General features: G+C 45.5%; 1 protein-coding gene across 5 annotated transcripts; it reads left to right on the top strand.

The window, feature by feature from the left end:
* The first annotated feature begins 1663 nt into the window (after nt 1-1663).
* Nucleotides 1664-22696, top strand: LOC119442765 (26S proteasome non-ATPase regulatory subunit 11). 5 transcript variants are annotated; one of them, XM_037707779.2, is made up of 10 exons: nt 1664-1809; nt 3724-3825; nt 4198-4322; nt 5996-6067; nt 7295-7352; nt 9708-9997; nt 10860-11033; nt 15195-15356; nt 20711-20762; nt 22342-22696. In XM_037707779.2, exons 1-10 carry the CDS (start codon nt 1725-1727, stop codon nt 22482-22484), a joined length of 1263 nt encoding a protein of 420 aa, XP_037563707.1. In that variant the 5' UTR covers nt 1664-1724; the 3' UTR covers nt 22485-22696. The 5 variants fall into 5 exon arrangements, with proteins under 5 accessions (XP_037563707.1, XP_037563706.1, XP_037563708.1 ...); XM_037707778.2 differs by having other exon boundaries at nt 1669-1809; nt 3721-3825; XM_037707780.2 differs by lacking the exon at nt 1664-1809 and adding an exon at nt 1998-2174 and having other exon boundaries at nt 3721-3825.
* The last annotated feature ends 20 nt before the right edge of the window (nt 22697-22716 follow it).

Here is a 22716-nt window from a genome sequence, read left to right as displayed (position 1 = left end):
CGCGCACCTTTACGTCACAAGAACAGCGCCAGAAGGAAGGCCGCGCCGACTCACTGCCCATCCCACGTTTGCCCCAGGGTCTCTTGTATGGCTGGCTGTTCCTTGCAAAACTCCAGACCTTTCCTCAAAACTCGTTCCAAAGTACGAAGGGCCTTACCGCGTCTTGGAGCGAACGTCCCCGGTGAATTTTTTCATCGAGCCACTTTCTCCATCTGACGACATGCGCCGGCGTGGACGTGACCTCGTCCACGTGGCGCGTCTCAAGCCCTACCATGACCCTCTGGCAACAACATCTTAGGTCGCCAGGATGGCTCTTTTTCTGCGGGGGCGATTGTGAAGAAGATGCGCCTCCGTCCAGCGGCACCGCCAACGCTCGGCCCGCTTTTCTCGCGCTGTTGGTCGCTGCGCGCTATGCCGTGCTGCTGCGCATATAACTGCAGCAAGAAGCGTGATGATGGTTATGCAGTTTTTACGATACCGCGAGGAAAGCGTGATGGCTTGCGCAAGAAGCAGTGGCTGCACAACATTGGCCGAAAGAACTTTGTTCCGACAAGGACCAGTATTGTTTGCGAGGTAAGGCGCCTTTTTTATTGCTGATATCAAAACATGCCCTAATGCAGCATTATTTCAATTCTTCCGGCCTGCTCATTAGCGTTTTTGTTGCGGCAATTTGTACGTTGCATAAAAATGGGGTTCTCCTCAGAGTGCTGAATATTCTGCTGAAACTCCATCACATGGCACGCCGTCAACTGTTATTCAATTGGAAATGCAGCATTATAGATTCTGCTTTCCACTCTCGATCGCACTTTTCGTGATTGTTAGGATCCGTTGCCTGTTTTACTGAAAATCGGAATAGCAGCTTGTAGAGGAGCTATTTACAGCTTCGATGTGTGTGTCAGTCACTTAAATACAATGAATGCAGGGCCTGAAAAAAATTAGTGGGAAGTATACCCGTGGTATTGCAGGTGATGAGCGCCAGCTAGTCCACATTTTAAGGCAGGACCCTTAGTTGGATATGTTTCAAGGTGAGCGTTTGAGGTACAGAAAGTGACGTGACCGAATGAAGGCCAGAAGCGAGCCAAATCATGTCCAGCCGTGTATAATAGAATAATAATGATTAGCAAAGTAAATTCATGACTGATTAATGATTGAATTAAGGTGGTTTAAGGTCGATTAAGGTTGAATAAGCAGGGCTAGGGTCGGCACATATATAAACATACGAGTATAAACATAAGTAGAAACTCTCTGGCGTACAGAAAGAATGTCAGCAATCCGTGAAAAATGCTCGCGGAGCCCTGTAAAACACGGGAGCCCTGTAAAACGCGGACGAGTCGCGATTGTGAACGCGATACCAAAGCCCGCTTGCGGTAGTGAAATACTTCGAAAAAAAAACGAATTTCGCGCTGGATATTGCGTTGAAGGAACTTGTGGACGGATGATGTTCGTTGGTGTAGGCGGCAGGTGGGTGTGGGGCGCATGCAGTGACCATAGTGACCAGATAGTGACACTGCAAGGAATTACTTTAGTGCAATAACTAAAAAAACACTGTTGAAAAAAATGTCCTAAGTTGAGTTTTTTTCACGTTTCCTGCTAATTTTTATAAAGAAAATACGTTGTTTTGAACATTTATTATACACCGGCGGTTTCCGGCGCTGCAAGCGCGCATGGTATGAGTTCGCGAGTTTTAACGGACACAGCGAACTTTCGCGAGAGTTTATGTAAAGATGGCTGCCGCAGCAGTTGTTGAGAGGTCTAGAGTGACGGTGAATTTAGACAAAAATAAGGACCCGCCTCCTTTCTTACCGACAGGTAGGTGGAAAAAAATTCTTTAATTTCAGTTAGCTTTTGTTTTCGTGTTATCTACTTAGTTTTAAATCGCAGTAACTATATTCAACCGACGTAAATCGCCGTGGTTGTAGGCCTAACCCGTCTGTTCGTATGGGGCACCCTGCTCGGCGGTTCCTGTAGCCGATCGCCGCTTACGGGGTCTTAACGTCCTCCACCGCCGATTCGATGGGCTACAAAGTCAACTGAAGATGTATTGCATTGAAACTTGGGCAAATTAACGTTTGACAAGGCTGACTGCACGCGGCGTCAGCACATTCGAACACACGCGGGTAGCATGAGTTGCTGTTTTCAGTGCTGGTCAAACGCACCGCCGGCGAACCTGTCCAGTGAGTGGCCCTTAGCCTGCGTTTTTTTGCAACGCGTTATTTCGGTCTACGTATATTTCTTGAAGTTGGGAAAAGCTAAAAAAAAAACTACTTTTCAAAATAGTCTAGTCGTGCAGAGCTTCGTTCGGTCGCTGGAGCCTATAACCTAGCTCCGCATTGTGAATAGTGACAAAGCAGCTGAACTGCCGTGATCTCAACTGTCCGCTGGTGTTTTGATCACGCAGCCTGCGTTAAAGCTGTGTGAAATACTGAGACTGGCAGAGTATTCCGTGCACGTGTTACGAATGACCGCGCCGTTTGTATTTCTATTTTTCTTATATAGCTGGAGCTGAGCTTGCAGTGTGTCTTTAGTTTCGCGTCGATTCGTTCATGCGTGTGCATAGCCGGCCGCAACGAGCAAAATTAAAAGAATTTACCTTCGGTGTCCGATAGCCTTTTGAGTTTACTATATTAAACGTGAGCTCTGTGCGAACTCTACAGCGATCCGAAACCTAGGTTCGCCGGTCGCTGACACCTCGGCGTCATGATTGTGCCTGTCACGGTGACGTCAACGCCGACAGCTACGACCCCCGCGCCAAATGTTTATTTCTGGGGTTTACCGGTTGCGCAATCATTCACCCGAACCGTGTTTGTTGTCGGTATTGTCGCCTGAGGTTTGTATGGGAGCAGACGTAATTCGTCTTTGTTGTTGCGGGCCCCTCCTCCACAATGGTTGTCTGCCGCGAGCTTATGGACCACGGTAACTTACATACTGCAAGTATATGCATTGATATCACATGGTGCAGGTGTATGTATTTTAGTACCTTTGCTGGCAGCGCTTAGGCCAAAATTGTCAGCACAGGCGGGTTGGTTATTTGTCGCTGTGTGGCTTAGCGAATGGCCTTCCGCTGCTGGGCACGAGGTCAAGGTTTCGGTTGTCGGTTCTATGCGGTCGCCGGAGGAATGCAAACAAGCAAAAAAAAAAAAAAAAAGTTTGCTGATGTTTCGGCGTACGGTAAAGAACCGCGGGCGATGGAAATTATCGGGAGCGCTCTATAACAAAGCTTGTACTACCCAGGAGCATTTCTGTGATGTAGCAATCGGCTTTGGTTCGTTATAAGACAAGGGCGAAATGCAATTCGAACCGTGAAATAATGAAGCTTAGGTTTAGGATTAAGCACACACTACACCGAGATGAGTGTGAGCAAGACAATCTAGGCAGCTTGATTTTTTTAATTTCTTGCTTGCTCTGTTATTTTTACCTTGTCATTGTGGCATTCTGCAATTCTTTGTTTGGCGTGCCGGGCCGGTATTTTGTAGCGATGCGTTATGATTTATTCTATACTAGTCTTATCATCCACCGCTCACGGCCGGCTGATCCCGTTGATAACGTGAGCGGACCGTCGCTCTGACCACTGACCAAGCGCGCAAAGCGCGAAAAGGCATTAGCATCGGAAAGGCATCGCTACAACATACCGGCCCTGATCCCCCACTCTTCTTCCTACCATTTTCTTCGTGTATGACCGGAGCAGCCTATGCCTGATGCAGTGCCTGTTGTTGATTTAAGTAGCACCCACTGAGGGGTCGACTGAGGATGAAGAAGATTCACAAGACAGAGTGCAGAGTATCCTGGACCTTGGCCAGAAGCTCAGCAAGGAGGGCAAAGCTAAAGGTAACCAATGCTGGTCTTTGAATTAATTGCTAAATGTGACCAATGGATTATGCCTTGTTGGATGCTGTAAACTAATGATAAAGATGCCTTGGCATCAACGGACTTGCGTCATGTGAGGGTAAGCTAAGTGAGTGTGTCAATCCAGCACTGAAATAAATGTGTACTATGACATTTGCATGTGCATATGTATCCCTTTAAGCAATAATACATAATTCACATGCTTAAGTTTTGCTATTGAAATGAAGAAAGTTGCTCGAGTTTGAAGAACTACTTTGCTTTGATAGTCCCGTTTGTTTTCTGGCTGGCAGAGTGTGTTTCCAATGGAGGGGACTCACGTTCACACTTTTTCTTTCTTTCCCATTTTCTTCTCAGAGCTCGGTAACCTGATCAAGACGACACGCCCTTTCCTTAACTTGATCAGTAAAGCGAAAGCGGCCAAGTTGGTTCGCGCCCTTGTCGACATGTTTCTTGACATGGAGGCTGGCACGGGTCTTGAGGTGAGACTTCTGGCATTTGATTGCCCTTGCACACGACGACTTTCAGTGTGCCTAGAAAAGGAATCTGATAAGTTTAGCCACTAATGAGAGGAAGACGTTTCTCTTGCAGGTATAATTCTGATTGGGCTGAGATGCATTGCTGGGGTGCAAGCCATTAGTGTGTAACCTTTTCAGGCACTGCGTGAATAATTGTAGAATAGTGCTTCAAAATAGTTTTCCTGAGCTCGTTGCACATAGCACAAATGGTTTCCAGCAGAATGTACTGACACGGACAGAAAGCGATGATGACACACGCTAGACTAGCAACTGAATGAAATTGTTTTCCCACACTTATTATTGCACAAGCCAGCCAATGCTCTTTTTTTTTTGTCGTGCCGGTTATTCGTCTCTTAGGGTGAAATATCATCTTTGCACAAGTAGCTTTTTTATTTTTCTGTTAGTAGTTTCGATGGTGTACTGATGCATGATTGCCTGCTTATGTCAATGGTAATGGCTTCTAAAATTTCGCGCGTCAGCTTTTCTTTACTTTTTTCTAAAACCTTGATGTCGTAAAATTGTATGGTGCAATGATGCTGGCTATGATGAAAAGCGAGATGCCCAACGGAGATTCCTTCTAAAGATGCTGCATGCTCTCTTGTCCTGTCATTGAGACACCTGCCTGTTTGTCCTATATGTGTACGGCCACATGATAAAGGTATATCATATATCACCCCTTTCTTGCAGGTTGTACTTCTTCTGGTGTGGTTGATTGTACATTGCTTACTTTTCTGGCCATTGTTGACTCGCACACACATTGAATATGCCTTTTTGGTGCTGAACGTGCAACCGTGACGCCTTCCTTTCCGGCTATCTGCTTTAGCTTATGGGTTAGGTCATGTACATAAGGCACAACAGCGACCTTCTTCCTTTTCTGTTGAATCTTTTCTTCTTGAGCCTTGCTGTTCAGGAGTTTTGTCTTCTTTAGCAACCCTTCAGCAACCGCTGTTGCAATTGTACTTATAAAGGTGATGCCTCAAAGTAAATATCGTTGTGTTACAAGTATATTGAGATTAGGGCTGAGCGATTGATCAGTTAACCTTGCAATTCATATAGTAATATTTTAATTGTAATTAATTTTTCTCAATGCAATTAATTGGTTGATGTTATGTGAACAAAATCAGGCGAACGTCTCCACCAATTTTCCCGTTTCGCTTGCTTTAACAGTAGCAAGAGAGTGTTGCGACTAAGTTGGTGTACGTGCCATGAGCACTGCACTTCAAGCCAGTGGGAAAGCAGTGATCGTGCCTGTGTGAGTTAGCATGTACTTGATGTATGTATGTACGCTCAAGCAAAGTGTCACTGATGTGATATTAAAAGCAACTGTGCATTCAGTAGTTTGTCTTGATTTTTATTCAACTCCTATTAACAAAAATTAACAAAAACCACGAGTATCTTGTTTAGCTCGTGTATGTCTGCAGATTCAATTAACCAGCTAAAAAGTTCTGATAAATTGGGCTAACATTTTAATTGGTGCCTAAATTGGCTGAATGAGCTTTTAGTGTGAAGTCAGCTTTCTCATTTAAATGCTCACTAAGGTTCAATTTGAGTACTGTGAATTGTAGCTGAAATGTCTTTGACCGTGTAGAGGGAAAGGGGCTGATGCATTTGGTGACACTGAATTGCCCTTTGTTCAGGTGGAACTGTGCAAGGAGTGCATAGACTGGGCTCAGCACGAGAAGAGGACTTTCTTGCGGCAGTCCCTAGAGGTGCGTGTGCATTCTTTTCCTTTTTCTGGTTTTTTAAAGGTGTGGGTATTGCAGACAAGTTTAGTGTGTAGATCATACACTGACCATTTTCCACAAGGTATCACACTGTAGAGGTTTGTATGTGTATATTATGCAAGCATGAATGTTGCCGGTTATAAGGTACAAGAATTGTCACTGCTGCATTTGCATTTAATCCGGAGCCCTCCGCTACGGCGTGCCTCATAATCAGAACTGGTTTTGGCACGTAAAACCCCAGAAAGAAGATGCTGCATTTGCACTTGCACTGAACAGTTCGTAACTGTGAAAAGCTTTTATTTAATATATATATATAATTGTTAACTACAAAATAGAAATATATATATATATATATATATATATATATATATATATTTCTCTATTTTGTAGTTAACAATTATATTTTATACCAAAGGCTGTCGATATCTGCTATTAGGTGAAAGTTAGGTGCAGTTGTTTATGGACTGCCAGAAAAAAAAATTAATTTGTTCATTGCACTCCTCACTGCAGTTAGAAATGGACCAGGCAAGTCATTTTTTCATTTACAGCTGAATGACAGCTTTGGTCATGTGTAACTCCACTAGACGGAGGCGTAAGCACCAGGTGCCTAATTTAAAACTGCATTGCATGCTGCTGTAGCATTTATTGTTTCTTTCTTTGAGAAACTCATAACATGAATGAGGCAGCACACATTGTTAATAAGAAACCCAACTTCACTGTAGCAGGAGTCGGTATGGCCTTCCGTTAGTGTCCTTACAGCAGGCACTTCCAATATTGGTCTAGCAGGCATTGGTATTGCGTGATGCCGAGAGGTTAGCACAGTAGCGTGTCACTATATATTTGCCATTTGCCAAATGCATGAAAGGCTGCTTTTATGGCCTGAATTGCATATAGTATTTGTGTGTGTGTGTGTGTTTATTGGCAGGCTACTGCCAATCTTGTCTTTGCCAGATTTCGTGTTTACCTTTTTAATCTCAATGCAATTTGCTTGCCATGCTCGACTTGTGTTTCCGTTCGGCTGTGCTGCACCGAATTGTCACTAAAGTGCGAGTGCGTAGGGGAAGCATGCTAATTAATGAATTATTGCGACTACTATAGCTAGTAGCAATAAAACAAAACTCCATGGAGGTATTTGGCCTTGGAGAGTGGTTTAGCACTGCAGGTTGTGCAAGTACCCTTTTGTAGCTGATGTGTGTTGGCACCTTCTTGCAGGCACGGCTTATAGCCCTCTACTATGACACCGGACGCTACACTGAAGCTCTTCAGTTAGGTAAGCTGATTGTCATCTTAGTTTGCTTATGTTCCTTAACATGAAACTCGTGGATTGCGGGAACTTTCATGCTCTTGCTCCTATGGTCATTCTGGGTAAAGGCACTAATATGTCACCTTACCAGAAATAGTTCACAACCCTATCCAGAATGCCTTTATGACTACATTTGCAAGTGCACATTGAATGTAATCAGTATAGGACACCACTGCTCCTCAGCTTGGGTGGACACTGTGCTTCCCTGTTAATGGTTGTGATTAACTTCAGAGGCATCCCTTCATTACAATGCCATGCAGGTGTGCATCTGTAAGGGTGTGTGAGAGATTGCTATTTACCCTTAAACACCCAGTGTAGTTTAGAAATCACAGCACCATTTTCGTTTGTGAACAATTTAAAAATAAACATACTGTTTCCCTTACTATGCTGCTTTGCTAAGAATGATCTTGTCAGAATGGACCACATTGTAGTTTTTTCTCAGCTGCATGATGTCTTTTATCTATTAATCGGCAAAATTGGAGAAGTGCTGAACAGAGCAAGTACTGCAGTGTGCGGAGCTTAGTTATTTTTGTCATGCGTAGTATATTTGCTTCTCAAAACTATTTTTTTTTTCTGTAAGCTTCTGAAAAGAATGCCGTTAAGGGATGAATGCATCACATTGCATATGCAATGCATCTTTGTAGCGTCGCACGAAAATGAATACAGGGCTGCAGTTTTGTAGCGATGTCTTTTCCTGATGCTAATACCTTTCTGCATTTTTCGAATTCACGAGTGCCCAATCAACGCTCCACCCAGGCATAATATTTTTTACTGGTTACAAAGCTTTTACAGGCAGTTGCAGGCATAAATAGAGAATAAAATGTTAATATTTTATAAGGAGAATTTGTAAATAAGGATATTTAATGAATGATTTTATTAGAAATTGTAAAGTGGGACAAAGCAGAAACTGACAAAGACAATGCATATTCCTATGCCAAATTAGATGAGCTATGAATAAAAATATGGCAACCCACATTTGGGAACCAGAGGTGTGCCCTATCTCACGATAGTTCAGAAACTTCGAACAGAAATGTCACCCAATAAATTATGTAACAAGATTATAATGCAAGAAATCAACTGTCATCACAAGAGAGGTCGTCATTATGTTGAGTGTTTCAAGCACTATTGAAACAAGTGCTATGTGCTTTATTTTTGTATCCCTGCATGAATCGTAAAATAGCACGCATTCATCTGTATCAATTATATAAGCGCCGTGCATGTCAGGGAAAGCAGCACCAAAGGCCTTCCTGATTACCTGCTGAAATCATGTCATACGCTTGAATAGTAAAAATACCTCCCAAACAAAAAAAAAAAGATATTGCCACTAAAATGCCAATTTTGCCATCAGAAGGCTAAAGTGGGCCTGTGTAAAGCTTCATTTGACCATCAAAGCAAGCTTTTTTTGTTTCCAAACTATAACATACTTTGGAGGACCTGCATTCGGTTTTGCTCCCATAAAGTAAGGCATCGTAGTGTTTGAAATAATAAAGCAATATTCATGAAACTTTCACCATGTAGTTAGTGTGAAAAGATCATTGGGTACGAAAAATCAACAAAATTTGGCTCGTCTATATTTTCTTGCGCCTTAAAGGGAAATTCAAGCACTTTAAAAAATTAAGTGAGCTTTCAGAAAATTTTTATAGTTTTTCACACTCTGAATATGAAAATTATAGTTTAATAAGCGATACTTCACCTCAAATAGCTGTAATTTAGCAAAAACAACGAGCAGCATCTGCGGGAGACGCTGCGGGTCAGGTAACCGGTTCTGAAGACGAAGACAATCGTGATATCATCACGGGTATCGCCAAGGCGCGTGGGTTGAATTGTACTGTGACAGCCTTCTGAACCACTGTAGGTCTTCCAATTCTAAAACCTCTTCAGCATCTCCTTAATGGGTTAAGCCAGCTGCAGCATAATTTCTTTTATGTGGGCTGTTTTTAATTTTGGAAGTTCTGGACATCATTTTGTATAATTCTGACATGACTTTTTTTTTTTTTTTTGCTGAATGTATTGTGATTAGCCATCTCAGTCTGATCTCATACCAGCATTCAGACAGTCAGTCGGTCGGTGCTTGTGTGTTGTGTGTGTGTGAGGTGCGCATTGGAATAAATGTGAATGCCATAAGGCTGTCAATGAAAGAACATTTATAAGAAGCTGCCTTTCTGCAGTGGTAAAGTGCAAAGGTAGCAAAACTAATTGACCGTAGTTCAACGAAAGTCATTTGGCCGAGAGCGTCATTGTGGCATCCCAACTGTTGCTGGAAGAGACATACTTGCTTACAAAGCCAATCACATTGATGTGCAATAAATGTGCTGAACGCAGGGAGCAGCCTGTTAAAGGAGCTGAAGAAGCTGGATGACAAGAACCTGCTGGTGGAAGTGCAACTGCTTGAGAGTAAGGTGTACCATGCCCTGAGCAACCTGCCCAAGGCACGTGCTGCCCTGACCAGTGCTCGCACAACAGCCAATGCCATCTACTGTCCCCCCAAGTTGCAAGCAGCCCTTGACTTGCAGAGTGGAGTGCTGCATGCTGCTGACGAACGTGATTTCAAGACGGCTTTCTCCTACTTCTATGAGGCATTTGAGTGCTACGACTCGGTCGACTCTCCAAAGGCAAGTTAGCAAACACATGAGTGTGCATGTCTTGACGTTTAGAACGTCCTGTTGTGGTGGCTCACTGCTATGGTGTTGTGCTGCTAAGAACGAGGTTGGGTGTTTGATTCCCAGCTGCTGCGGTCGAATTCTGATGAGGGCAGGACTTAAAAACGCTCGTGTACCGTGCTTCCTGTGCATGTATCTCAGCCGGTCAAAAAACCGCATTTACCCGAATTTAATGCACACCTTTTTTCAGAGAAAATGGGTCCCTAAATTGCCTGCACGTTACAATAGGATACTGTTTCGTGCAGCACTACGACCTTGAGCCGTATTTTCGGCCAAAAGCTTTTCGAGATACCATCATCTTGGCGAGATATCGTGCAGCTCAGCACCGAATGCATTGCTGTAATCGACCCCAGCATTTCTGGCGCTTTGCCAAGCTCGCTATCTGCGCAGTGCCAGAAATGCTGTTAGTCGCCTACTTCAACAAGTCCGATGCAGTCTTGCGAAAGTGTCCTTAAAGGTGATCACTCAAGGATACCAGCCCTGTGTGCTTGGTATCTGTGGCCAGTGAAGAGCAAATGGCAATGACATCGCACCGCATTCACCATGAAAGCTTATTAAAAAAAAAAAACATTCCGTCTGTGGAGGCAAATTCCATAACAAAGATATCAGCTGGACTTTTCGATAGTAGTGGAGTGCACATGACATGAACAGCCTAGCCTTTGCTATGTCATCTGTGATGTGTTGTGGAGTGCTCCTATAATTAGTCAACAGTTCATTTGGTCTTTCATGTTTTTGCAATAGTATACGCTGACTTGTGTGCAAGGATTCTTGCATTCATTCAACATGGTGAGGCCCTTTTCTCTTAATTGTGCAGGCCCTTATAGCACTGAAGTACATGCTGTTGTCCAAGATCATGCTGAACTTGCCAGAAGACGTGCAGTCCATTGTCATGGGCAAGCTGGCCCTGCGGTATGCGGGGCCCCAGGTGGAAGCTATGAAAAGCGTTGCCAAGGCCAGCCATCGCCGCTCACTCGCCGAGTTCCAGGAGGTATGTGAACACTCTTTCCTGAGGTGAATCAACACAACACTGCATGTTGCTGTTAAATTGAAGTTAGGAACATTGCATGTGTGAAAGAAACATGATACAGTATAGGCCACTTATAACGTAACCGCTTATAGTGCAGGACCGGATATAGTGCGGTCTTTTCAGACTCCCGTTAATTTTCCCATAGCACACCATGTATGCACGTATCGCTTATAGTGCAGTTGCGGGAAATGAAATACCGGTTACAGTGCGGCTGCCTGGGAGTACGGAAGTCAGCGGAGACGGCGAACGCTCCCCTCAAACGGGCGCCCCAAGGAGTGCTCGAGGAAGAGAGACGAAGTGGAGGAGAAGGGCACGTGGTGCGAACGAACAGCCAGTGAGGCTGAAACCAGAATCTTGAGTGGGAGTCGTGAAATATCACGACTCAAACGAGGGCCGCGAGCGAGCGAGGGCTGCGAAACTGCCAACGCCATCAAACGCTCGCTTCATGATAACGGCAGTAAACGAAACTTCAGGGAGCGGGCGCCGCCGGCACAGCACGGCGAAGGGCACGCGGAGACCGTGGAATGTGAGGGAGGAGGGCGGCAGGGAAGCGGATTTCGCCATGGCAACTCCGCCGCTTCGGTGGCTCACCCTCCCTCGTAGCTCCCTCACTTTCGACTGTCACCGTGCACGCCCGCCGCTGGGCAGGGCACTGCAGGCGCTGCCGCTCCAGCCGGCCCGGCGCCCGCTCCCCGAAGTTTCGTTTTCTGCCGTTATCGGGAAGCAGGCGTTTTCCGGCGTGGGGCAGTTTCGTTGGCCTGCCTGTTACAGCGCCGCTGCTTCCCTTTGCGCCGTAGCTGCAGCGTGCAAGGTCAACACGTGACTGGAAAGTAGAGGAAGCATAAAGGAGAAAGAAGGGTTCACTGCCATTTTTTACACGTGGCTACGGTAGCATGGCTGACGTCGGTACAGTCGGCACGTACACGCATGTTCCGGTGCAACGCAGAATCGGTGACCTTGCCATTTGAGAGAGGGTGAAATTTTCACCATTTTTTCTTTTTTTTTTTTTTTTTGTTCGCACGCGACATTGAGAGGTCTCTCCTAAGCTTTTACTCTATGGCGGTGCCGGAGCAATGCCGGTCGGAGGCGCCGCCGCATGAATTATTTCGAATTAACTAGATTCGACTGTAATTTGAATGCAAACGTTCTAGCCGCATTCCTCGACTGTCGCATACGCGTGGCGGCTATGTGCACATTTTATTGCGATAGCAATTATATGGACACTTCAACCGGATTTCTGCCGTCGCCGTGAGGTTCCGTATAGATAAAATCTTTGCCGCGCCGTATGCCCCAGCGGAAGCGTGCGGGGACGCGCGCTATCACGGAGAGCGAACGCACTCAATCTCCCACGCGCAAGCAAGGAAGCTGAAAGCCAGCACCGGAGGGAGCAGGGGGGGGGGGGGGGGGGGGCACTTCTCTGCCAACAACCGCGCTCGTCGCTCGTCCGCACAGTCTCTTATCTCTCCCACGCGCACGCAAGGAAGCGGGAAGCCAGCGCCGGAGGGAGCGGGAGGGGGGGGGGGGGGGCGCACTTCTACACTGCCAACAACCGCGCTCGTCGTTCGTTCGACTGCACCGTCTCTTATCTCCACACGGCTCTGACCTTTATGCGCCGTGCATTCGCCGCTCAGTTTCCGTTGAAGCGATAGACTGCACGTACCTTCGCCGCTGCGGCGTATCCGCTTGCTGCCAGAGTTTTGACGGCCGTTGTCTGCAGTCATTCAGTGTGTTCTATTCATGTTTGTTTGTGCGCGCTCACACCACGCTTGTTCATTCAGTTAGTAATAGTCGGGCCACATTTTCCAACGCACGCTACACATGCAATGCTGCTCGGATCGGCAGTGCAGCGCTACAGGTGTGTCCCTTCGCACGCGCTGCCCACGGGAAGTGCTTCTCATCAACACCACCGTTTCACACGCGCCTTCTCGGGGTCATCGAGTCTCTCTTCATGTCGGTCTACTTACGCCGCAGCACACCTGCTTACTTAATCAGCTCATGTTTACTACAATTCATATTGCTACCAAGGCCGCTCACCTTACTTCGTATGACATTGCTGTGTTGCTATCGCATTCATTGCTTCGCCCTTAGGGCGAAACTGTGACATTTTTTTGCATATGTGCGGGCCTTGAAAATCGTTGCTTTGGTTATAGTGCGGTACCGCTTATAGTGCAGGATATTTGCGACTCCGGCGACTTACGTTATAAGCGGTCTACACTGTAGCATCAATTTTTGTGTGGTCAACAAAAGTAAGATCAACCAGCCACAAATGTGTTCTCACTGCACTTCACACCATTGCTGATCGAGTCATCTTCTCTTTCGGAAGTTAGATTTAAATAGAGCTCCAGATGATGGTGGACTAATGCGTTAGTGACATATGTAATGTGGCCTATAACATGCAATCAAACGCCTCTACATCGAAATGACCTGTATAACGAAGTATTGAATACCGTATTTACTCAATTGTAACTTAAGTTGTTTTGTTGCTTGAATTCAGCCCTCACGTTCAATTTGAATAATGCCAAAATTGACCATTTTATAAGAAATATTTTAAATCTCGCAATTTTAGCGGAAACCTGTACCTTTACATTTCAATACAATCTATAGAGAAGTCGACCGAAGTCAAAACTTGTTTTTTATTTGAATCAACACATTTTCGCTGTGCTTGTGACTGGTGTTTCGGTTATGATGCTGGCAGTACTCTGCAACCTTTCCTGCTTCAAATCTGTTCATTTGCGCCATTATGGTGATGAAACGTGTTCGCTATAACGTCTGCTTTAGGTGCAATTTTGATGGCCAAGAAGCTGGCCCTCTTTAAATGCAAAGTCGGTCGGAAGGGCTCTGTGATCCTTGTAGTGGCCTGGTACTGTGCAAGTTTTTTTTCCTTTTTTTATTCTTTTTCCCTTAACATGCTTAGCCTGCTCTATTGTGAGCGGTACAGTGTGCGACCCTTACAATGAAGTGACCTGTGTAACGAAGGATTTTGGACTTTCGAAGCACTTCATTATAAAGGTGCTCAACTGTACATTCAAAATAGGAAATTACTTTAATGTCCCTTTATCACCCTTACAGCAATAAGCTTGATTTCTACAATCAGCTGCACCCTTAAAGGAATGAACATCAAGCCTGCATAAGTACAGTCTACACCTGTTGCAATGGATTTACATACAACATACTTTCGGATACAACAGGCCATTCTTCTCATTTAGTTTGGTCTGCCTATGTTAGCCCCACTGGGCAGAGTTTTCATGTCGACCACGTAAGTGGCCTATCGCTGCCCACAGCTATCGGCTCAGTGCCACACACAATTGTGCCAAGCTAGTGCCGAGGGAACTCCTAGGCCTAACCAGCTTCAAAGCAATGTCGAAGCATACGGTGCTTCAAAAACAACTGCTGACGATCACAAAACGCTTCGTTTAAGATAATGCTTTATTCCTTATCGCATCGATTCGCACAAAAAAGATCGGCTGCCATTCGTGGCGTCCAAAAGCGAGCCGCGCGATGTGGTCAAGCTGTCTTACATGCAGTGCAGCAGTGCCCAGACGCGGGCTCAGAGTTAAACTTGCCTGGTGCCGCAGCTCTGTTTCGTGCTACAGATTTGACAGTGATCGTCACTTGTTGCGAAAGATAAAATTAAGGCATGAGTTTATTCTATTGGCTACTGTTTTGTGTGAAAAATAAACTACCCAATATTTCAGCCGTCGGCAGCGGAACGCTTGGGGCGGGCGGTTGGCACGGCAGCACTGGCCAGCCGTTAATCATGCACATTAATTATGCGGGTGCATGTATGCTCTAGTTCTGGGACAGTGCCATTTGTCGGCAACCATCGTCTCGAAAACGGCTGACAGAAAGAGGCCGTGCTACATGGCTGTACGATTGTCACATAAACTCGTTTATCTATAGTTTTTTTATTTTACCTTCGATTTTTTTTTTATAGATATGCGATCGTCTACGGCCTTTACGGCGGTATATACGAAGTTCTGCCATATCACAACATACCGCGACCGTAATATTTATATATAATGGCCACTGGATCACAGTCCGTTGTAGCAGCTTGGATAGACTGTACAGTATTATGGATTGGAAATATTTATCGTCTGACTCTTCTTTTGCATTAATGTGCAGGCACTGAAGAAGTTTGAGCACGAACTGGTGGATGACCCCATCATACAGGCGCACCTAGACACTCTCTACGATACTATGCTGGAGCAGAACCTGTGCCGAATTGTGGAACCGTACTCACGTGTTCAGGTATCCCACATTGCCAGCACCATCAAGCTGCCCATGGTAAGTGCACACACCTTTCACAACGAGCAGCTGTCTTGGCTGCCCTTAGTAGTGCTGATCCTGTGCCCTGTCTTCCCAAGGCACTCGAAACAGTGATAAACCAGCCATGATGCGAATGAACTTACTGGCGGCTGTTTACTGTCTGTTTGTGTTGCTTCTGAAAGTTGTGCATGTCTGGCTAGATTTTTATGTGTTGGGGGTAGTGTTTAGTTTGCCACTGAATTGTTATTACAGTTGAACCCCGCAATAACGAAATCGGCGGGGAGACCGAAAAATTTCGCTATTGTGAGAATTTCGTTATCATGAAATAACACCGTACAAATAGGGAAATGGTCGAAATTCAGTTAGCTTGCCTTGTAGTAAATGCATAGATCTTCCTTCGCAACGCAACTAGTACCGTATTTGCATGTAAAAAAACACGACTGCGAATATAATGCGAGCGGGGTACTTTCAGTCTCTACAAGAAAGAAGAAAATGTATATTACGATTATAATGCGAAGTGATGCAATCTGACTGCCGTGCATGCTAGCATTACCATTACTCGGGTCTTCTCGTTCACGTACCTCCTTGGTACCGCATTTATCAAAACATAGCCAGCCGGAATGTCCAAAAAGATTGGAGTCTTGTCCACATTTCCTATTTGGCCTATGGGGTAGTTGCGATCCCTATGCATCTTGATAATATAGCATTGAAACTCCAGTGGTTTTCCTCATACTTGGCTAGAAGCTTTTGGCAGATCGAAGTCCTTCAGCAAAGCGAGAATCTGTCGTGACGCATAAACTTCTGCACCCAGGAGCGACTGGCCTTAAAAGTGTCGCGAGGCACGCCGGCCGGTGCCGTCCTCACGTGCAAGCTCTCTTGCTTAGAGCTGTACGAGTTCACCATGCACAGGCAGAAACTGGCCATGACATTCGCAGACGAATTCTGTCTGCCAGGTCCTTCTAAATTTTCGGGTAACGGCCATCTGTAGTTAGCGTAGACGGATCTTTTTCACTTCTCCGTGCAGCGTTGAGAGGTCTCTCCTAAGCTTTTGCTTTATGGCTATGTCGGAGCAATGCCGGTCAGAGGGCCGCCATGTGATTTGGCATGCTGCTGAGAGCATTGTCGGTGCGCGGTTAGGTTCGAATTAACCGTCGAAAGTGCTTTTGCGTTCGAATTATCGAGAGTTTTTGCCCATTGGAATGCACATAACTTTGATGGGACCACAGCGTCAGTTCGAATTAACCGTGTTCTAATTAACGAGATTCGACTGTAGTTTTATCGGCCATATAAACTTGTAAACATTCACTGTTTAACTAAATTGGTAGACTAATTCCTATGTGCACGTATTACAGCACATGATCGAAGCTACGGGAGCTAGGCTCGAAGTGCGTAGGAGGCGGCCATATTGAAATGCCGATGTCGATATGATAGCGCAAATTTAGGGTCGTACTCGATTATGACGCGCAGGCAATTTTTGGACCCGTTTTATCGGAAAAAAAGTGCGCGTTAAATTCAGAGTAAATACGGTAAGTGCTGCTTGAAAGATGCAATCATGGTACTTCCTCCAGCTAGAATGGTTGATTGCTCAGTCTGAGATGCCGGTTGCATTTGAATTTCCTCTCCCCGTGGCTTAATTGTGCCGTGGTCCTCGGTGTCGTCGGTTTCGTGCGCACGCTGATTACGATGGCCTCATTGGTCAACTCTTTGTGTACGACCACATCTTCATCGCGAATAGAGTCGTCGACACTGACACTGTCGAGAACCTTGCTCTTGAGGGAACAAAGCGTGCCCCTCGCAACGGTCAGTGACTCTGGCAGTGCTCACAGAAGTGAAATTAGTGCCCATGGGGCGCCGCAGTCCTTGTAAACAAAGGTGGCGGTGCCCATGCAAGCGCAATGTGATGGTACTTTATGCAATTTAAGTGTGAAGCAAAGGCATTTGAGTGCATTTTTGGAGTCTGCTGACCTTGTGCGAGTAGATAATGTGGGGAGACATCCCATCAATTTTTGTTGTTGCAGGATAGCAGTTTAGCAACATTTCGTTGTTAAGAAATGTGAGACGCATTGAATCCTATGGGCGTTCGCTGGAGATAGGGAAATATTTTGTTGTCGCGAGAATTTCGTTGTTGCGGGTTTCGACTTTACTTCCTTTCAATCTTTTCAGGCAATGCCACTGAAGCTTCACAAGTACAGTCGAGTCCCGCTACACGACATTCACGGGACACTCGAAAAATTTCGTTGTGGTGGAACTTTGTTGACGCGAAATTAGTATGTATATATGGATGCCAAATGGCAAAGCCGCGCACAAAACCGAAACCATTGTCTGAGAAATCTTCGCGGTGGCGTACGGGCAAAGGTTGAGACGTACCGAAGGCGGTCAATAAAGTGTCAACTTCACGAGAGAATGCAGTTCGCGCCGCTGTTACAGCATCTTTCGTACATTGCGGCCGACGCCCAACCCAACGCGTGTGCCCGGCTGCAAAACACTCATTTTGCAGCACATCTACCGTTGCAATGAATTGGTTTGAATTATTACAATTTCACTGCATATTTATGACAGTCGGCAAGCTTGCGCTTACAGGAAGTTTTATTTCCAGAAATCGGTCAGCCTGGATTTCTTCGCTTCACGGCAAGCAAAGGCGTTACACGAGTCTCACAGTCCATTAAAAGAGCCATCGCGTCATTGTTGTGGGCTCTGATAACCTCTCTGGTGAGGTCAAAAGGATCCATTACTTTCAAAGCAGTCGCCGTAGTCAGTGTGCCTAGCGGATTGTCGTTTTTCCCAGACAAGACGTTCACATCATGTTAACAGCGGCCGGGCGGGTGCCATATCTTGAAAGCGATCTGTGATGTGCACAAAGTGCGCTACCATGCGGGCCTCATCTTCAAAGCAATCTGCGATGTGGGCAAAGTGCAACTAGTGCCGGTAGAGTCGTGTGCACTGTGCTTTCGATGTTTAGTTCGCATTGAAACGAGAGACGGCATGGAGGTCTATTCGCTCGCTGCTATTGCCGCACCTCCTCACTCCAGTGTGTTGGCAGTGCGTTTCCGCGGTCATCGAGCGAGATGTGTTAATGTTTACTTGTGCGCACATGACACCGTGCTTGGTAATTTAGTTAGTAAGCAAATATTTACAAGTTTATATGGCCGATAAAACTACTATCCTTAGTTCAGTTAGCTGTCTACTAATCTGCTATCGCAAACGATGCTTGGCCTTTCGGGCGAAACTGTGAAAATTTTTCCTTCCGCTTTCTGCCTCTTAAATCATGTGCCTCCTCCTCCTCCTCGAGAGAGAGAGAGCGAAATATATGTTTACGCTTGTTCGTTGGCGTGGCCATTTCGACCGGACACACCACAGAGAAAACGGTAGCGATTGTGGTGATCCCGTGCAGTCTCGTGCAGGCGTGGGATGACCACGCCGCGTAGCTATGGATTGCAGTGGCTCAAATCGCTACTTTGACTTTGATTTCGTTTGCGAAAACCTCGTTCAAGCGGACATACGATCGTCACAGCTTTGGAAGGGCCTTCTAATTTGACAATAATCGACCGATTTTCCGGACGGCCATTTTTTCGGACATGTCTCATAATTTGGACGCCTTCGCGGCACCTACGCCATAGAGTCAATGTATAAGATCGTCTGAAATTTCGGACACAGAAAGCCTTCACTGGTCTCGATTTTCCGGACTTTTGCCATGACTGCAGGCCCAAAACGGCATTGACCGAATCCACCACTGACGCCATTTTGATTATCTTGCCGCCTCGAACCGGCGCTCTCGCACGCACATCCACTGACAGCCGTAGCCACCACCGCAGCAGCGCTAGGCCTAGCTACTTTGACGTTCGCTACCAAGCTTCTTGCTGTTTGGTGCGGTATTTTTCATTTAAACAATTAGCCGCTGTTAGCAAAGGAGCTGACTCCACCTTTGTAATTCTCGCCAGTTGCTTTGAGGCTCGGAAACACGACGCGTTGCATGATGCCGGTTCCCGAAAGTCGGCTTCGCCGCCACAATACATTTGACTGTAGTGCGATCATAGAAGTCTCATTGTCATGTTTCGCAGTGTACTAGTTGTTTCTTTGTCTGTACATAATGCTTTCTGCCAAAACCCGCGATCATAAAATCCTGCAACAAAGAAATTATCGCGACAACAAAATATTTTTGTATTCCCCTGGCGAATGCCCATGGGATTCAATGCATTTCATCTCTTGCCAACAAAATGTCGCTGAACTGCAATCCCACATCAGCTAAATTTTCCAGAATGTCACCCAGCGTATTACCTACTCGCGCAAGGCTTGCAGACTCCAAAGAGTGCTCATATAACTTTGCTTTGCACTTAAATTGTGTAAAGTACCACCACATGACGCTTGGCTTGCATGGGCGTTGCCATTTTGTTTGGCGATTGCCCGTTTCAAGTGACATGGCTGCATGTCTCTACCGACATTGACGGCACTTTTGCATATATAGCGTAGTGCATAATCTGCGGGAAAGTCATTGGAAATTCCTCTAACTCCGCCTTGTATTTCGTGTTTGAAAGTGTTGCCAAGCTCAACCGCCTGGCAACTGAGCTGTGCTTGAGGCTTAACCACTTGCTCAAGCACAAGGTCGCGGGATCTGATCCCGGCCGCGGCGGCTGCATTTCGATGGCGAAATGCAAAGGTGCCCTTGTACTGTGCATTGGGGGCACGTTAAGAACCCCAGGTGGCCAAAATTAATGTGGAGTCCCCCACTACGGCGTGCCTCATAATCAAATTGTGGTTTTGGCACTTAAGACCCTGCAAAAAAAATTATACTAAATAATAATAATAACAAAGAAGAAGAGGAGGCTTAACCTCTTGGATGTTACAAGGCAAATCGACATGCACGCGCGTGCATACACACAGGTGCTCGCAGGTTTGTGAGTAAGTGAGATGCAGACAAAAGAGGGCAGTAATTGCGCAGTGTCCAAATTGCTCTTTCTGCTGCCACAGTGCGTACCAATGGAGTTACAACGTGTGTGTGTCTAGCCCCTCAAGCAGTTTGCCGTGGTTCTATCAAAGTGTCTCTCTTCTAGCGTAATGGGGCGCACAGTTTGCATTTTGGCATGTGGTCCTGCATACGCATGCATTGCTGAGCCAGGTTGCTGGTTGTACAATCCTAGAACATTGACTTAAGAGCTGTGAGTGTGTACACACTTAAGAGTCTGTTTTGTCATGGCCACATAGGATATTCGAGTCATGTGGCACATGTTCCTTGTGTATGCTGTAGCTTGCTTTGCACATGTAGACATTAACTATGTGGCTCAGGTGTAAATGAAAGCCTGCGGTGTGAGTTCTTGCTGAGCATTGTGTGCTTCATCAGAGCATGATGACAACTTGGTACTTCCTTTGTTCAACAGGAAAAAGTGGAGAAGAAACTGTCCCAGATGATCCTGGACAAGAAATTCAGCGGTAAGGTCACTTGTGGCACACTGACAGTGGGAAACAAATTTAATGTCGCATGTCGGGTTTTATAATTTCTCTCATTTGGGTCTTCTTGAGTCTTTGGCTAAGGTAAATCTGTAGTCTGGCTAGCTGGGCTAATGTTATCCTCAGTCTGATTGCATAAGTTGAGGCCACCATAAGATGTGCCAGGACCTGTTGGTTGTGGGCCATCCCACTTCCTCGACATTTGCAGGTCCCACTAGCTGCTCTTGCATGTCAGCTCTTCTTCAGTCAGCACGTAATTAGATGAACCCCTTAACCTTGCCAGGCCCAGGGTGTATGTGTGGGGTCGTCGATCACTGCAATGACTGTGACCTTTCCAGTGTCCAGTGATATATCCCGGCTTCGTCCGGTGCCACTAGACCAGGATTCACCATTGCCTCTGCTTGTACCCAAACATTCAACTAAATATCTGTTCTGATCAGCTTAATAAATTATATTGGTTCTATTTGGGCCTGAGATATTAACTTATTTTTTGGATATGGCAGAGTACTGGAAGTCTGCTTCATATCCACCGCAGGTCGGCTCAGTATATTTATCTCAAACATCTAATAGCTAATTGTTTGGTTGGTGATTACCTTTGCATCAGTAGTCGCTATGCATTTCTGTGTATGCTTCTTTCTATATGAGGGAATAATTGCTGCATTTGTGGTTGCTCCACATATGGTATTGGTGAAGCAGTGTTGGTTTTAACCAAGAAAGGAACAGGCTTAATTGGCATGCAACAGGATTGGCTGCTGCGTAAAATTATGCTAATTTGTGCAGGTATGTAACAATTTTGAAATATTCTGAAATAGCAAAATGGTGGATTCTACAAACGGCAGAGATTTGCTGCACCAGAGCACAATGTAATATCAACATATAAATTTTGTTCACAGGATGATGAGTTTCCCAGACCAGTCCCACGTGACGCTTGTAGAAACGTGGTAGAGGCTTGCTTCTTAACAAAAATGTGATAGCATTGCATTAAATAACATGTGCAGCCTGGAAACTATGTTAGACTTTCCTGTACAAAAAGGATCTTGGTGTGCTTGGAAATTACTATAACATGATAGTCACATAGTCATGTCATTGGTGCCATAATTTGGATGCGAGATTCAAGAAAGCAAGGTTGGCCCTTATTTCTGCCGTTAATGAAAGCTATCTTTTTTCACTGTACAAATGCATAGAATTTTAAAGGAGTGTCTGCCAGCTATTTTCTTTAACCAAGGATGCATATCAGTCAAGTGCACCATCTGCTAGTTTCTATCAGTGAAATTTTCAGATAGTGAGATTTGAAAGTGTAACAGCCTGCATGTTTTTATCTCTTAAATACAGCCCTGTCTTCATCTTTTGGTTGCTTTTGTCAATGCTCTTTAGGTTTCGCCAGAAGTGCTGAAGCCATATTGTGGGAGAGCAAGTGTGGCCATTTTAGCTGCCAGCGAAAATTCATTAGTTTTACATCTGGGATAACCTGTGTATGGTACAGGATTTGAAACCTAAGTTATGTGTGTGTTTTTATCCCTGTTCTCGCATCATATTCACTCATTCTATTTCTCTCCTTCAGGCATCCTTGATCAAGGATCAGGTGTGCTGATCATCTTTGAGAACACCACTGTGGACAAGACCTACGAGGCAGCGCTGGAGACCATCCAGAGTATGGGTCGTGTAGTGGACTCCTTGTATCAGAAAGCCAAGAAACTCTCCTAGGAGTTGGTGTTTCTTTCTTGCCCTCCCCTGCTCCCGCCCCTTCCTTTTTTTTATAGCCGCGCCTTGTCCCATGTCACCACCCTGCCCTCTGTATATAACACCTCGCCCAGTTGACCTTCGTCCTACCCGGCTCCTTTTTGGAAGGATATAAATCCATTCACATGGAAGAAGAGAGAAGATAAAAAGATAATAAAGCAGTCTTTGGAAAGGACTATCGCTTGTTGCATTTTCT

This window comes from Dermacentor silvarum, chromosome 2, assembly GCF_013339745.2.
Source record: "Dermacentor silvarum isolate Dsil-2018 chromosome 2, BIME_Dsil_1.4, whole genome shotgun sequence".
In the NCBI taxonomy this organism is placed as follows: Eukaryota; Metazoa; Arthropoda; class Arachnida; order Ixodida; family Ixodidae; genus Dermacentor; species Dermacentor silvarum.
This window is presented reverse-complemented; position numbering and strand designations above follow the sequence as displayed.

Coding starts and splice junctions, on each gene's coding strand:
- LOC119442765 (XM_037707778.2), top strand. CDS start 1,725: ATGGCTGCCGCAGCAGTTGTTGAGAGGTCTAGAGTGACGGTGAATTTA. Junction 7,353..9,707: donor CACTGAAGCTCTTCAGTTAG/GTAAGCTGATTG, acceptor TGCTGAACGCAG/GGAGCAGCCTGTTAAAGGAG. Junction 9,998..10,859: donor ACTCGGTCGACTCTCCAAAG/GCAAGTTAGCAA, acceptor TTAATTGTGCAG/GCCCTTATAGCACTGAAGTA.